Raw genomic sequence first — 17340 nt, 5'->3', positions numbered from 1 at the left:
GTTTCTATCAGGCTAAAATACATACTAATGTCATGGTTATGATTCACACGATGTAGAAATCCACAGACTCGCATTTGTCCTTCACAAAACGAGATCAGAAGGAATTAGGGACTGCAGGCCACAGTCTGATACAAAGTGCGAGTGTTCATGAGAACAGAGAGTCGTGGATGGGGGTTGGAAAGGGGTGACAACTCAAGGGACTCGTTAATCGTTTTCTTCGTCCAACGATGCCCGAGTGCCCAGAGGAAAGCAGATTACCCAGAGATCAATGCCAACGGGGGCTGATAGTGCTGACAGCTCAAGGTAGCACAGTGCAGTGGCCTCACGGGACCTTTGCAGCCAATACGGCCTGGTGTTAGCACAGCTATACAGCGTGAAGGAGAGCCAGAGAATGAGTGCGGTGGAGAAGTAAATAGCAGGAGGATTACACAACATGTTACAATGTGCCCGTCAGTTCTATAAAAAGGCAGATTTATTCTTGGTTGCACGGCGGTGTCGTGTGCCGAAAGTATAGCAGACATAAAAGCTCTCATGTTGCATAGGCAACATGTTTTTCTGGAGGACATTGTTGTCATGGCTTTTTATTTTTTGAGAAATCTTAAGCACTTTCACCCTGGCTTTGCACCCATGGGGGGGAGAGAGAGAGAGAGAGAGAGATAGAGATAGAGAGAGAATTCATGTGTCACAATACAATGAGTTGTTGTGAGCTTGTAGATCAATATGTTATACAATGAGAGTTCTGTACTGTAGGCTATCTACTATAGCAGCCGATCTGATTCTGTAGACATGCCTGAAGAAATGTCATATAATGTATTGTATTACTAATTTACTATGCATCTAAGGGTACGAGCTGGGTCAAATATTCACATGAATTGTTCTCGTTTCAATGCACTTGGAGGCAGGATGGATTTGCCACAATGGACAACATAATGAGGATACTTTAGGCTGAAAAGGCAATCGTGGCCTTTCCTCTAGCACCACCCGTAGGCCAAATTCCCACTTGCAAGACAAGTGGGTTTTTTTTTTGCAAGACATCTAAAAATGTAATGGGTTGCCATAGGTGGATTATCATGAAACTTTCTGCACCATGCAAAGGGTCATTTTCTTTCATTTTCTTTTAACTTGCTCTGGTGAAGGCTTAACGTTGAAAATTTCAGATTAAACAATAGTCTTGTAACCTTTATTTTTGAGTAACTGCTTCTTCCATCTTGGTGGATTTAATACTATCGAGTTAATCTTGTTAGCTGAGTGCCCACAAAAGGCAAACGGAGGACCTGGCTCGAGTTTTAGAGGTAAGGCACACCTGACAATCTTACAGTCGCATCCCTAACAATTTTCTCTGATAGGAAATGTTAAGAAACTCTGTAAAAGGAATCGGATCATACAATGAGGATGGTCAGGGACATTGTCATCAAACAAACAAAAATGGCTACACTTGGAGACACGCTATGAAGGTGACCGTAAATTAAACAATACCAAAATGTTGCTGTGAACTCTTTATTAACTCATCAATTAAGGATTAAGGACTCAATTGAATGTCATGCCATGTCTTCAGGGCAGACTGATCATTCACACAAATTACACCCATCCCTTATAATTTATTATTTTACCATGGCCTTTATTTTGACTTTGAACTTTGACCGTTTCAAAAAGTTAATCAGATCTTCAGGGCAGCCTTTTGATCATTACTGCCAAGTTTCATGGAAATATGGCCATCTGTTCTCAAGTTATTTTGCTAATGTCTGCTGCCCATGGGATGCTTTCCACCCCACTGACCCCGACCCCACATAGAGGTCATACACCCAGCTAGTGTCTTCTTTCGTCTGTCCTTCCTGTGCACCTGCCTGAGCTCCTGTAGTCGGCATATCTCCACTCACCTCTCCTTAATTCAATGCTAGCTCCTCAGACTTTGGCCCCCTAGTCCTCAGTTCACACCCAGCTTTCTGCACTCGGTCGCGGCTAGAGCCCAGATGTTGAATGTGGCAAAAATGAGTCTGCCTTGCATCTTATTGCATCAGGTCTCCGGCACCTGTTAGCCACTTCCTGCCCTGATGGATTTAACAGAGCGCCATCATCGGGTCTGTCTGGCAGACATGCACTAGTACCTGACATTGCATTGCTCCTGAGGATCAAGTATAGAGTTTGTGTTTCGGCTGTAGCAATCAATAGTTTCCGAACCAAAGCTAAATACAGAAGATAGTCGCCGTCCTCCTCTCGCCCGCTTTCTCTTTGAGGGTGTTCTCCCTTGACCATTGTCTTCCCAGACATAAATGGTAAATGGTGCATTTATATAGCGCCTGCTTTACATAGATTGTGCATCACATTCACCCATTCACACACACATTCATACACTGATGCATGCAAGGCGCCAACCAGCACATCAGGAGCAATTAGGGGTTCGGTGTCTTGCTCAAGGACACTTCGACACTAACTATGGGGGAGCCCGGGATCGAGCAGTGGTCGGTCAGACGCCAGGACGTGTCCTCTTCATGTGCTTTTTAACCTTTCTTTTGCTAATTGTATCACCCCTCTGGCTCATACTGTAAGAAAGCTAAAATATGTATATGTATACTGTACTGAAAAATATGATCTGACCCATGTTTTGTATTATATAGTAAAATGCCACACCTTTGCAGATAACAGAAACGTTAATTACATTAATTGAGTACAAAGACCCCTGGCCTGTATGCCTCAAATAGATGGGATGGTAGACATACTGTACCAACAGTCCCACAGTCATTAATCAGACAAACCTGTGCTAGGGGTTAAAAATCACCCGTGGCTCCTGACATGCGTGGTGGGTTAAAACGAATCCGTGCTGCAGGTTAAAAAAATCACCCTGGCTTCCTGTGAGGTTAGGGTTAGGTTAGGGTGTCTGACTCATGGTGCCTGACTGTTGGTATGTCATACTTCAGCTTGTGCTCATAATAGATATACAGTATATGCTCTACTAAAGTAATTACAGCTTGCCTTTTAACCCCCCTATGACAATGTGGAGTGATGCAGGGTTCAGATAGGCCACAAGACCACCCTGGTTGGCCCAGATGTCTGCCCCTTTACTCTCAGTGCGGGGCTGGTGATAGGTAATTTCTGCCTCGACGACCTCTCCGGCGCTGGACTGGCGCAGACATTCACGTAGGTCCACGACCCCGCCCCCAAGAGCCCGGAGTAAAGCATGCGGTGCACACGAGTCCCACTTGAAGGTGCTTCTTTCTGAAAGGACATAGGCATCAGCCGAACCCTGGATCACACACAGTATCTTATGGCCGGCTCCAGAGGCATACATTAACTTGTCCAGGCCACCACACAGTGGGGCCAGCGCTTCCTTAACCACCTGCTTCTCACTGGGGCTGAGGACCACCGACAGGCTTTCTGCTCCTTTCCTGCTCCCGCCAGGTCTGCCCTCGGGTCGGGAGACCGAGCAGGCTTTGACGTTTCCACGTGACACGCCCCAGAAATGCTTTCCTCTCCAGCAACCAGTTGCCGGATCCTTGTAGTTGAAAGGCTGATTGATGACACCCATGACTGGTTCTCCTGTGTTCCTCAGGTAGACCCCAATGAGAACCAAAGCACAATGCAGACCTGATGGAGACAGGTGGCCCTCTTCCAACACCTCCTCACGACCATCAATGTATTGGCTAGTAGCATCAATCGGATCAATCCAGATGCTGATCTCGGAGGGACTGAGGGGCACGTCAAGATCCTCAGGTAATGTGTGACTTGTCGCTGGGTCTTGGTGAATGGCCCGTGCCAGGAGAGATGCTGCCATTTTGTCACCGTCCAGTACTGTGGCCAGGAGCGCGGCAGTCTCCACCTCTGTTGCACATACGGTCACTGTCACACTCTCTCCAAGCCCATTTTCAAACTTGTTGGACTCCTCTCCATGTATGAAGCCAGTCATTTCAGGGAACTGGGCTCCAACATCATGGCAGATCATCTCTTGGATCACCACATCTGCAAGTGTCTTGAAGTCCTGCACAAACTCCTTGTTTTTGTCATGTCCAGTTTTCTCTTGAACCAGAAGCTGAAAGAGGGGGACTTCCTGCCTGCAGACCCGAGCCACGTTAGCGGCTTTCTCAGCCACTTGAAGCAGCAGCCGGAGTACATCAGCCATGGAGATGGTAAGAGGGGGAGCTACGTGATGGATCTGTCCCTGATCTGTACCGTGTTTGGAAGCGGTGCTTCCTGAACCTTGCAAGCCACAGCCACAGAAATTAGAGTAAGACACAGAGTGACACAACAGTATTTATATACAATGTAAATACAGTAATAATATCAATACACTTACGTAAAACATGCCTATTGTACTTGCATTACATCACTATAGGTTTAAAACATATTGTATTATTACTTGCGCAAGCAGAGCGCGCAAGTACTGCGATCGGCTGGGTATGTATGTATGTCGGTATACTCCACCGGCCAATAAGGGACCACAATTCTTGGTGACCTAACTAAGGTACGTTTCAAGGTTGGTATAAGGTCAATAACGGGTCTATAAAGGATTTTGAATAGCAAAGAGCTCTAGGACTCAGAGCAGCAGTCGTACCCAGAAAGCAGAGAGCTCTAGGACTCAGAGCAGCAGTCGCACCCACACAGCAGAGAGCTCTAGGACTCAGAGCAGCAGTCGTACCCAGACAGACAGCAGAGAGCTTTAGGACTCAGAGCAGCAGTCGTACCCACACAGCAGAGAGTTCTAGGACTCAGAGCAGCAGTCATACCCAGACAGCAGCAGAGAGCCAGAGACTCGGAGCAGCAGTCGTACCAGCAGTGGTGAGCACACCTCATGGTGCTCTCTGCTTGCGCACAAGTAGGCCATGGCCTACTTGTGTGCAAGGCGCAAGTTGGCATCTCGAGATGCATTTCTAGTTGGTCAGTTGGTCTTTGTTGTACTTGATATGAGTTTCTTCCTCTCATTCCTTTTCTGCCTTTCTGATCACTTTCCCCTTCCTCACTCCAGTCCATGTCTGTTGTGTTTTATTGGAACAACAGTCATGTGTTTTAACCTGAGTAGCTCAGTCGGTAGAGCTCTCACCTTTGGACCACAAATTCATGGGTTCGTTCCCGGGCACCGCCAACTCAGCGAATGAGTAGCACGGCTTCGGTGCAGCAAGTCGTGCGGGAAGTACTGGGAGCTGATGGTGGGTGTGGCGTTCCACCTCAGCAATCCATCTCCCAGGGGTCTAGTGCATTGTAACGGGGAAAGACTCCTGCGTGTTACCGGCTGATACCGACCTACTTCTTCTCCATCACCCTTGGGCTGATCAAAAGGGAGACGGGTTCAGATCAGTGAACCTGGAAGTCAGAGACTGCACGCACCTCTGCCCAGAGCTGTAAGGCAACAAAATAGGGTTCCAGAAAGCAGCATTCTGAAGATCTTGGAGTAGTATGAAGTGCTTTGTAGTGTTTGACTGGGTTGTCATATTGAGTCATGAGTCATGCCCAAATATGGAGTTCCAGGCAGTTGCTAGTTAGCCACAGTGGTAACAACCCCCGGGAGTCACTCAAACATATTATGGCGACCTCATCCTTCTATAAATGCACATCATCTGGGCATCCATGTATCTGCGTGTGCACGTATCTCGGGGAGTTTCCAGGTTTCACCGTAGAGGGTGGAAAAAGGAGGGAGAAAAGGTCAGATCCCTTGGCCAACACATGCAGTATATAAAAGTTGCTAATGATAATAGAAAAGGTCAAACTGTCAAAAGTAGCAAAAATATCAGATGTACATGTATGTATATTTGCTATTATTAAAATCAGATTAAGTGATTAAGGGTCCTGGGAGTTCTTTAATAGATCACCCTAGGCTAGAACTACAGTAACATATGTGACCAGGTCTAGCAAAATGGTCCTCATCTCGCCTATAATGAAAAGGCAGAAAATCTAAAATAAACGTTTTCGTTTTTTTTCATATTAACACAGTTTGAATGTTAAAGAAGGTTTTCATTCCAACAGATTATTGATTTGGGCAAATTAAATGTATACATTTATAAGTCAAAGTAGGCTAGCCAGCTCTAGGTGTTGAAATGTTGTGAACATTCAAAGGGGATTTTCTCAGCTTTGGGTAAAACGGCACAATCATTTTAAAATGGTCATATCTCCTTCAAATAGTTTCCAATTTCATTGAATGATACATCATATGAAAGCTTACATTCTGTACTTTAATAATCTGTAAAAAACTGAAAAATTACTCTGGTCGAGATGAGGGCCTATTTGCCAGACTCGGTCACATATCTGAGATAGAAACTCTCTGAGCGAGAAGGGCAGGAGGACAGTTTGTTATTTTTGCTTGAAGGGTGTGTGTGTGTGTGTGGTCTATCGCGGCATCGCCTATACAATTTTCATTCCGTTGTACAAATCCAGCTATGTCTGTCTCGCTGTCAGTTTATAGACTACATGCGTATGACAGGACTCTGGGGTCAAAGCCACTCAGATCCATGACGCCATGAGTCACTATAGCGTGCGGCTCTCTGTTTACTGGCCTAGCATACCGAAGAAGCAATATAGGAGGGCTGGGTGACAGCTAGCCTACCTCCTTCTGAGAGGGATTTGCAAACACGACCGGTGGTGAACAGTAAAGAAAATACATTTACTTGAGTATTGCACTTAAGTACATGTTTTGATTTGAGTATTTGTGTTTTTTTGGATACAGTTTCACTTCACTACATTTCAAATACTTGAGTACATTATGAACTAACCACATATAAGCTCTATTATATAGAGGAAATCGCTTGTATGTGTGCTATTTTCATTGTTATAATGTCTTTTGATTTCATTTATTATTATTTTATTTTATTTATTTTTTTGGGGGGTGCATAGGTATTAAAAAGAAAATGTACTTTTTAATGCTTAAATGTGTTTCAAGGCTCATCAAAAGCATGTATCCAGTACTTCTAGACCGAGTAACATAGTAGTAGTCAGTTTAGCCATATTTGACCAGAAGTAACCCTAAACCATAAGTACATGGGGTCCACCACTGGAGGTATTCACAAACACAGACCTGTGACGCTGTAGAGATGGATTAGGTGTCAGGTTGTGAGTATTTCTCACAGCAGCTCCACAAGCTGAATGGGAGCCAGTGCGTTGTGTGCAACCCGCCCACCACCCACAGTCTCCCAGGAAGCTCCAGAGACTAGTGAGCCGAGGAGGTCACAGAGGGCACAGAGCGCCGCCTCCGCCCGCTGATTCTGGTGTAAGCAGGGTCACAGCGAGAGGCCACGGCTAACAAGCCAACCATCCACTCTGTTCCCTCGCATGCTGCACTCCCGGGGTCTTTCTCTTCCCTAGAGTAAAGCGGAGATAGAGCGGGACAGCCAGGGCATCTATCAAAGGAATGTCAGCCCCCCCGCCGCCCCTTCCTCCTACACCCCCCCCACCCCCCCAGGCAATTTGCATGCTTATTATTTGTCATTGAAAATGGTTGATTTGATTAAGAGGCATTTCCCAGGAGGGGCAAATGGGACCTTTGTTTGTAACCTTCTTGCTGAGATGGGTACAGAACCTTTGATTTATGCATCCGTCCATGTTTACAGATACAAGTGTTTAGTTTAAATGTCCTTTTCAGAGCAGTTATGCGAGACAACTCTCTGCATGTAAGTGTTTGGTTACAGACAAACGAACGGACCTACAGTAAAATGTAGCCAGGGACCCGTGTGTCCACGGTCCATGTTTACGTTCTCAGAGGTAATTTAACACTATACGTGTATTTGGAGGCTACCGTTTGACAAACCAAAAACGTGACATTTTCGACAAGGTCCAAGAATTGATCACAGCTTTTGGTATGGAAACGCAGAATAAGCAAACAGTAACAGTGGAGCATTTGCATTCTGCTGATTAGCCTTAAAATTATAGTTCAAGCTTCCTGTATAGGTCCATATATCCATTTCTTTCAAGCGAGGACCAGACAGCTCAAATGGATCTTTTGTTTTGACTGCGGAGGGTGTTTGTCCATTGGCCATACCATTAATAAGCTGACAATGACATATGGCACAAGGGAAATAAGGAAAATGTACAGCTCACTCAAAAAGAAACAGCTGCGTAAGTAATACATATATTAGCACAGGTTGATTTACATCACCGTGTGCGTGCGTCTCTGCATGCGTTTGTGTAAGTTCATGCACAAACACCATGTAAGTCCATGTACTGTATGTATTTTCCTGTACTGTACAGCATACTGTACCACACTAAAGTATAAACTTCACACACAAACTGCAAATTGTGCACCCACTGTACAGAATCAAGACAGAAAAACAAATAGATATATGGAAACTATAATGCAAGTCTCTCTCACCCACACATTTTTAATAGGCTTATCTTAATGCTGTTCTCCTTCAAATGAAAACGTACAATCCGCTTGTTAAATCTAGACTTCACAGGACTTACTGGCTGGATTATTAGACCACAGCGCTGCACAGTGTATACACATGCTCACATAGTGATTGATGAACCTGTAATTCCTTAGATACTTTCATGATTTGCCTGTCACAATAACCACATGTGTACGCACGCACGCACGCACGCACGCACGCACGCACGCACGCACGCACGCACGCACGCACGCACGCACGCACGCACGCAGTCAGATCTATGGACTGTGATTGTTTTCCCTTCGACGCAACTTGCAAACAATTGAAAGTGCAAGTGATTACAGAGACAGACAGACAGACTCATTAAAATCCAATCAAGAGAGTCAGACATCATATCTCTTTGTATTGCACATGAATAAAAATGCAATGATGGTTTCAGAGCTTTAAAGGCGCTCTGTAATGCAGATTACATTTACTCAAAGGTATAAGTATTAGAAAGTTGTGTTCAAGGATGTTGACACTTCCAATGAAACAACATAAAGATTAAATCTTTGGGAACAAAGATTTATTTGGCTATTTTGGTAAACATCCATTTTGAGAGCTCAAAGTGATTTACTTCCTTCTTTTTACTGCACATCACAACTGGCTTAACTATGATAAACCTGGCTGTAGGATCTCTATTTAGTTGAATAGGATGCTCTCTGCCGGGAGGAAGGGCCATGAGCACAAAGCAATAATAATAGCATAATGGGGCCTGCATTGTATGATTCAGTGTCATGCTTGCGCAGATAATCTGTAGTATCAAAGGAGCAGAGTCACGCCGTCAAACTGAATGCAATAGCATTGCAATGAATGTCTATTCCTGAATCCTGACGAAAGTGTCAAAAATACCATCAACCACTTGAAGCCAATATACTTCATTGACCTGGGTAACCCAAGGGTCTACCTTTGGCCCCGTACCTTTTCCCCTCCACAATCTCTTTGCAGAAAGTAGCTTTACAATGCATAATAATATGACATTTATGAGGTGAGATCTGCTATTTTTGCTGAATGTTTGTCCATTGCTAGGGCTCAAGTGATTTGTGTTTGAAATATGTGGTTCCTATCCTCTGACTTTGCACGTGAAAACAAATTCAAAATGCACTAATATGGGATCTTTAACCACATGGACCCAAGCATCTTCTCCTCTGGACAGGTCATAATCAAGGGGCCAGTGAGGCTATTCAACGTTGAAGCACTGGGCCCTACGCCACTGAGCAACTTCCACTGACATGAATAGCGGAGGGGGCGGAGCTTCGTGCCAGATCAGTCTCTATCCTTTTATATACTCTATGGTCATAATAGACAAAAAACAATCACACCCATGAACTGAGCGGTGCATGCTGTGTGTGTGTGTGTGTGTGTGTGTGTGTGTGTGTTGAACAAATTTTATTTGACTTACAACAAAAGTAGCCTAAGTGATTAGAATATCTTAGTCACTCATATTAATAGGTTAAATGCATAAAGTATTGGTAAAGGAATTTGGCCTATAACCGACTGCCGACAGTGATGATGTTACAACCATTGGCTTGAGTGATCAGTCAATTTCACAGTTAATCTTTCATCACATTAATCACATAAGAGTTGTAATTAATTGAAACCAAGCAAATGTCTAACAGAGAGGGAATCAAGCAATCGTAATTGGCATGTTGTATTACTCTCAGACACCCACCCGGACAAAACCTCTTGACGAATGCAAATTTAATGCTTTGTCTCCATTGGCTCATTTGAGAACGCTGTCACAATCTACATAATGATTAAATCAACCGTAAAAAATCAATTCGTTAATTGTACTATTCACTCTACACGGTTCCATCTAAAGCAGTTGTAAAACAGCTTATTCTGGATCACGGCCCACTTGAAAATGTCAAAAGTGTTCGTGGCCCACTCATCAGATGGGTGGGCCACGTGGCATTTTCAGAGCATGTTTATGTCAATGATCAATCAATTGATTGCTACCTTCACTGGCTACCGGTCAAACAAAGAATCATCCACATTTTCAGAGCATGTTTATGTCAATGATCAATCAATTGATTGCTACCTTCACTGGCTACCGGTCGAATCATCCACAAAATACTACTAAACACCAACGAGGCACTAAACAATCTGGCTCCCCCAACCTCTTCGATCTCCTCAAGTGTCATGTGCCCTCCTGGTCCTTCGGGTCTGGTGACGCAAACCTCCTTGAGGTCCCCAAGAAGACCACAAATAACCGTACCTGGGGAGACATAGCTTTTGCTGCTGTGAAATGCACTCCAAAACTTTCAGAGATGCCCCCACCCTCCAAAGCTTCAAAACTGCCCTCAAAACCCACCTTAATTAATTTCCCCAGCAAACTCATTCCTCATTCCTTAGTCCTAGTTTATTTTCCCCCTAATAAAGCTGTTTCTATTTGTCGTTTCCTCATGCCCCCCATGTAAAGTGTCTTTGGGTAGCCTACACAGAAAAGCACCATATACATTTGAGATCAATGGAGCATATTAATATATATGTTAATGTTATATTATCATTACAATCTTTGTGTTTTGCCAACTATGTGGGGGTCCACTTTGCTATATCTTCGCAGTGTCCACCAGGTTGAGAACCACTGACCTTCCATACAACAAATCATGGACCCGAAGCTCAATGCTGAAATAACAGAGCACTTTTAACTGCCAAAAACCGTAGACCTTCATCCCCACCATAATGAAACACGCTCAGCCTCCTGGGTAAACAAAAAAAGCACGAAGCAGTCGTCAGATGATGTTTATTAGGTTTCACCGGATGGCAGGGGTGAATGAAAGTGCAGGTTTCAGTCACACAGCCACGGCTGGTACAGCACTGCATGCAGAGATCTGACAAGCATTATGCTTTTCCCTCAACAGGGGGAGATGTGGCTCTGTCATGTTCCAGCGACGTCCCGTGTCAGTGAAGAGTGCTCCACGCAGAGCCACCTAGCAGTCGGTACACGGCTCGCTAAAGTGGCAGACACTGACATACGTTCTCCCGTTACCTAAGGGCTGACATGCTGGTTTGAGCTTGCAGGTTTTAATGCCAATGGATAGGATTTCAGTTTTTTCCCCCCCTTCCATACTACATTATGTCAGTTCAACAGACTGCATGGACTGTATTCGCACAGCAGAAACCCAGGGGAAATCTGATTACCTATTTGGATTCCAAGTAATTTTAAGATTAGTAAACGTCAATGCACAATATTGTAGGAGCTGTATTTAAGTGTAAACTTAACCACATGATGAAGCCTAGCATCACACTATTGCAGTGGTTCCCAAAGTGGGGTCCGGGGACCCCCAGGGGTACTTGAGGGAGTTCCAGGGGGTACCCAGCTAAATGATAATTTTGAGCCAAATGGACCCTTATGGGTCTGTAACTCTTTATACGCTTTGTACACTCTTTATACGCTCTCAGAGTTAAATTAGCATTGATTTTACAATATAAATTGGGGGTCCCAGAGATGTAAATGCCATTAAATGGGGGGTCCGTAGACTAATGCATGTCAAACTGGGGGTCCTTGAAATTAAACAGGTTGAAAACCACTGCTAGAGACTTTTATGGGGGTCCCTGGCATAGCTTTTGCGGGGCTAATTAGTGTCAATTTGGGGGTCCTTGGCATGAAAAAGTTTGGGAACCACTGCACTATTGGGCATATAGCTAGATCACTATGAGTTGCTAATTGGTTAGACTGGCTAGATTAATTGTCGACTGTAGAGGGATAAAGGAAGTGTCCTCATATATAGACCCCTGAGGGACTCCATGTCCAGACCTACAAGCTCGTAGCGCGCCACTCGGTGGCGCGCTACGAGCTTGTAGATCTGCTATTTTTCAATAGCTAAAGCATAACATAATGCTATCACCAAAAGGGGTTCCCGCCCAAAATGGGTTAAATATTTAAAGGGGGTGTAAGTGCTATCCAAAAAAGGGGGGAAAAAAATAATTGTGATAATGGAAGTAGAGGCCGTTTAAGACATTCAGTTCAACAATCAGGCGATTTCAGCTCTAAAGGTAAGCTAAAGTTAAACGGCAGCCTCTAGCCTAGTATTGATGCTGTTATTGGCACATACAGTACTATAAATAATCATACTTGGACTTCGTTTCACCCATTATTTTAGTTTCTTTCATTGCTGATCCTCCTTCGCTGTCCATGGTGCTGAAAAGGGTGCATAGGACCTGTGCTAAGGCCCCATGGACAGCCTAACAGAGGGATGTTTGCACTATTAAAATAACTTGATTGTATCCGTGTTGCATCATGTGCAGTTTGTGCACAGTTCTGTGCACTGTTGTTGACGTAAGCAGTCAATGATTTATCAATGTGCCGCTTTGAGCTAGATAAGCAGTCTTTATAGTTGTTGTTCACATGTGTACAGTATTTATATATTTTTTGTGTAATTGCACCCCTGTTTGTTTTCTTCTGGTGCTGGGCATGATTTGTTTGTTAACAATTTGTGTAGATATCATTGTAGGATGGTTTAGCATTGTGTCAATGTAATATCCATTAAACCACTGCACATGTGAAAAAAAAAGTAGCAGATCAACAAGCTCAAAACGTGTCAATTCACGCCGTGTTTTGAGCTTGCAGATCAGCTAGTGTTTGTCTGTAGAATGATAACGTAGGGCATTCAGTTACACAAACACAACAAGAGCCCTGTTAGTCAGCATTACCTGCTTCCACTTCTCACGACTAGGACGTAGATGTGGATTTTGGGAGGCAAATGTGTTTTTAGTTGGGCGCCTGCTTCCTGGGTGATTCACTGAATAAGTCCTTCCCACATAGCTGCCCTGGTTTCAAGATGACCAGAGGCACTTTAGTTTAGCCTACTATAGTCATGATGGACTATGCGCTCTTACTTCGGTGAGTCACCTCACCACCTTTTTTTACATTTGTAATTTTTTTCTAGTTTTTCCTCTACCAATAACCACTGGCAGTCTGGCACTGCACAGTTGTTTTTTGCCAATATTGCAAATTTACATGTATGAAACTTATCATTATTTTATTTATATTTATATTGTTTGATTATGAGGTTTATCCTGCCATCTTTCCTGATGTAATGTGCATTTACTTGCCATTTGGATATTCTAATTTTTTGGATTGTAAGCCATACGGTATGTAACCAATACCACAAGCACAGAACACACAGTTCATACAGCACAGAACAAGATGGAGAACTGACAAACTGGGTCATAAGATCATTTACTGCCCTCCCCTCAGACGCAGCACAAGGTGGAGCGTGGATTCTTTCTGGATGTTGTAGTCAGACAGGGTGCGGCCATCTTCCAGTTGCTTGCCAGCAAAGATCAGTCTCTGCTGGTCGGGGGGAATGCCTTCTTTGTCCTGGATCTTTGCCTTGACGTTCTCAATGTTATCACTTGGTTCAACCTCCAGGGTGATAGTCTTACCAGTGAGGGTTTTGACAAAGATCTGCATCCCTCCCCTCAGACGTAGCACAAGGTGAAGTGTGGACTCCTTCTGGATATTGTAGTCGGACAGAGTACGACCGTCTTCCAGTTGCTTGCCAGCAAAGATCAGTCTCTGCTGGTCAGGAGGAATGCCTTCTTTGTCCTGGATCTTTGCCTTGACGTTCTCAATGTTATCACTTGGTTCAACCTCCAGGGTGATAGTCTTGCCAGTGAGGGTCTTGACGAAGATCTGCATTCCTCCCCTCAGACGTAGCACAAGGTGGAGCGTGGATTCTTTCTGGATGTTGTAGTCAGACAGGGTGCGGCCGTCTTCCAGTTGCTTGCCAGCAAAGATCAGTCTCTGCTGGTCGGGGGGAATGCCTTCCTTGTCTTGGATTTTGGCCTTCACATTCTCAATGTTATCACTTGGTTCTACCTCCAGGGTGATAGTCTTGCCAGTAAGGGTCTTGACGAAGATTTGCATTCCTCCCCTCAGACGTAGCACAAGGTGAAGTGTGGATTCCTTCTGGATGTTGTAGTCAGAAAGGGTGCGACCGTCTTCCAGTTGCTTGCCAGCAAAGATCAGCCTTTGCTGGTCAGGCGGGATGCCTTCCTTGTCCTGGATTTTGGCCTTGACGTTCTCAATGTTATCACTTGGTTCAACCTCCAAGGTGATGGTCTTGCCAGTAAGGGTCTTGACGAAGATCTGCATCCCTCCCCTCAGACGTAGCACAAGGTGAAGTGTGGACTCCTTCTGGATATTGTAGTCGGACAGAGTACGACCGTCTTCCAGTTGCTTGCCAGCAAAGATCAGTCTCTGCTGGTCAGGAGGAATGCCTTCTTTGTCCTGGATCTTTGCCTTGACGTTCTCAATGTTATCACTTGGTTCAACCTCCAGGGTGATAGTCTTGCCAGTGAGGGTCTTGACGAAGATCTGCATCCCTCCTCTCAGACGTAGCACAAGGTGAAGTGTGGATTCCTTCTGGATGTTGTAGTCAGACAGGGTGCGGCCGTCTTCCAGTTGCTTGCCAGCAAAGATCAGTCTCTGCTGGTCGGGGGGAATGCCTTCCTTGTCTTGGATTTTGGCCTTCACATTCTCAATGTTATCACTTGGTTCTACCTCCAGGGTGATAGTCTTGCCAGTAAGGGTCTTGACGAAGATTTGCATCCCTCCCCTCAGACGTAGCACAAGGTGGAGTGTGGATTCCTTCTGGATGTTGTAGTCAGACAGGGTGCGGCCGTCTTCCAGTTGCTTGCCAGCAAAGATCAGTCTCTGCTGGTCAGGAGGAATGCCTTCTTTGTCCTGGATCTTTGCCTTGACGTTCTCAATGTTATCACTTGGTTCAACCTCCAGGGTGATGGTCTTGCCGGTAAGGGTCTTCACAAAAATCTGCATGTTTGCACAATCCGAGATGTTACTGTATACAGCTGTAAGATATCCTACAGATTAACTATCAGTATAGTATCTGTCTATAATATTATCTCAGGTTTCACTTAAATTAAGTCAAACAGCGTTCACAAGAGGTGAGAAAAGATCGAACTCTGTCTTTTATGTTGGCAGCCGGTGACATCACAGTTACGACCTCAAATAAACATGACCAATGTCTCCAAAATTAGACATTCTAGTGCACGACAATGGTACTGCACGTATTGCAGTACCATTGTCACCGAGTACTTGGAAGCCACCGTATATGACATCAGTACTATGACATCAGTGGCATCAGGAATCATCATATTATTTGGCCAAAAAACAGCAGACACACACAGATTCCTTGGATTTATAGATTGGTGATAGAATTCAGAGCCCACCTTTGGCTTCTTCACATTCTAAACATCCTACTAATAGGACATCTGTGCCAAATTTCAAGTTTGTATCACCAACAGAACAATCATGTCAATTTCCTGCCTGACCAAAAGGTTAGAAATTTGTTTCCACAAAATAAAGTGTAAATATCACTGTAGCTCAATACAGTGCACTTAGTTTACAGCACTACTGTGGCAGACAGTGCCAGTGGTACTGTACAATTTTGAGTTTATTTTATTTTTATTTTTGAGGGGCACTAGCCCCTCCTATGCCCAGCTTTCCGGGTTTGTGTGAACACAAACAGTGGGTTTGTGAATGGCTGATCACCCCATAGCGATGATTTGATTGGCTGAGCAAAGTGCATATTGAAGCGAAGTGTGAGGGCAGAACAGTATTTCACATTTTCAATACTTTTACTTCAACTCCACTACAAAGCAAGGCAAATTTAGTTACAACTTTAGTTACTAGTAGGCCTACTTGATAACAAAACACTACTTAACCACTTCAGACCTATAATTTGAAACAAGCTCAGAGCTTATAGATCGGCTGTTTTATTTGAAAACTTGTGAAACGGCAAACGGGGCATTCTGTATAATGAGTAGCCTACTTGCTTATGGCCCTCAGGGCGTCTTACTTGTGGTAATACAGCCCTCATGGCGTCTTACTGGTGGTAATTCACTGGTGGTACATTGGCGTCTTACTGGTGGTACATTTTGATACCAATACTTTTGTACTTTTACATCACAGTATTGATATTTTTACTTAAGTACAACATTTGTATTTTTTCCCCATCACTGGGCAGTACAAGAGATGAAAAAGTTGAATGAATAATTGTGGTCCACTGATGTTGCATGTGTGCACTGTAGGCAACAGGCAGAGACTGACTGCTGGGCGCTGTCATGCTGGGCAGTGCCAGGCGATGAGAGGTAACGTCACGACAGGCGAGCGTGCGCACACGCACACACACACACGCACTGAGATTATATGCTTGGCTAGGACACATCTGTAGCAATTATATATTCCATCTCTCTCTCTTTCTCTATCTGTCGCCTTCACTTGCTTTCTCCGTGGCGCGGTGCATATGTTACCAGCCCTGCGTACAAAATGCACCCCTACAAGGAGAAAGACAGGTGAATTATGCGATGATTGTGATTTGCTTGCAGGTCAGATGCAGATGTCTTCTTTTTGGTGCCATCATAACGATTGGCATTTTTGTTTTATTTGGATCTGTCACGCTTTTAGGATGACAGACACAGGCTCGATTTTCGTCCATGCTAAACCCCTTATACCTAAACAACAACAAAAGAGTTTAGGGATAAGGCGTTTAGCATGGACAAAATAGAGCCCAGTCAGTCTGTGTGCAGCAGAGGAATGAAGACATGCATCCACTTAAACCCTAGTTGACCGTATTCCCATGGGCCCTACACTAAATATTACATTTTAAGTTACTAAATATATAAAGAGCTACACACTACAACGTAGTGCGTGTGCGTGTGTGTGTGTGTGTGCGTGCCTGCAGTATCTGTGATTTCTTTGTATCCATTCATTATTTGTTGTGTAAATGTCAACTTGTTTGTATAATGACTGCGTCTATGCACATGCACACGTGTCACAACATGCATTTTAGGCAGAGTACAACCTTCATTCACTGAAGCATACATTTCCAGCAGTGCAGTTTTCATATCTCACAGTAGATGGCAATGTGCACATACTGTACGTTTGGTGCTCAAGCACCCTATGTTGTCTGAGACATGGTTCACCTCAGGAATAAGTGAGAATGCTTCAAACATCAACTGTGAACAG

At 44.3% G+C, this 17340-nt stretch overlaps 2 protein-coding genes across 2 annotated transcripts; both read right to left on the bottom strand.

Annotated features, from left to right (window-relative positions):
- Window positions 1-2959: 2959 nt before the first annotated feature.
- On the bottom strand, window positions 2960-4114 carry LOC306922018 (inositol polyphosphate 1-phosphatase-like; the record flags this gene model as incomplete). Its single annotated transcript, XM_079499374.1, has 1 exon — window positions 2960-4114. One exon carries the CDS (start codon window positions 4112-4114, stop codon window positions 2960-2962), a length of 1155 nt encoding a protein of 384 aa, XP_079355500.1.
- A 9413-nt stretch (window positions 4115-13527) lies between these two features.
- On the bottom strand, window positions 13528-15129 carry LOC306921150 (polyubiquitin-C-like; the record flags this gene model as incomplete). The annotated part of the gene is made up of 1 exon (XM_079498261.1): window positions 13528-15129. The coding sequence occupies one exon, from the start codon at window positions 15127-15129 to the stop codon at window positions 13528-13530; it is 1602 nt and encodes a 533-aa protein (XP_079354387.1).
- Between the last annotated feature and the right edge of the window lie 2211 nt (window positions 15130-17340).

Source organism: Electrona antarctica (genome assembly GCF_951216825.1).
Source record: "Electrona antarctica genome assembly, chromosome: 4".
NCBI classification, from domain to species: Eukaryota; Metazoa; Chordata; class Actinopteri; order Myctophiformes; family Myctophidae; genus Electrona; species Electrona antarctica.
The sequence above is the reverse complement of the archived record's forward strand: the minus strand, read 5'-3'. Positions and strand labels throughout refer to the sequence as shown.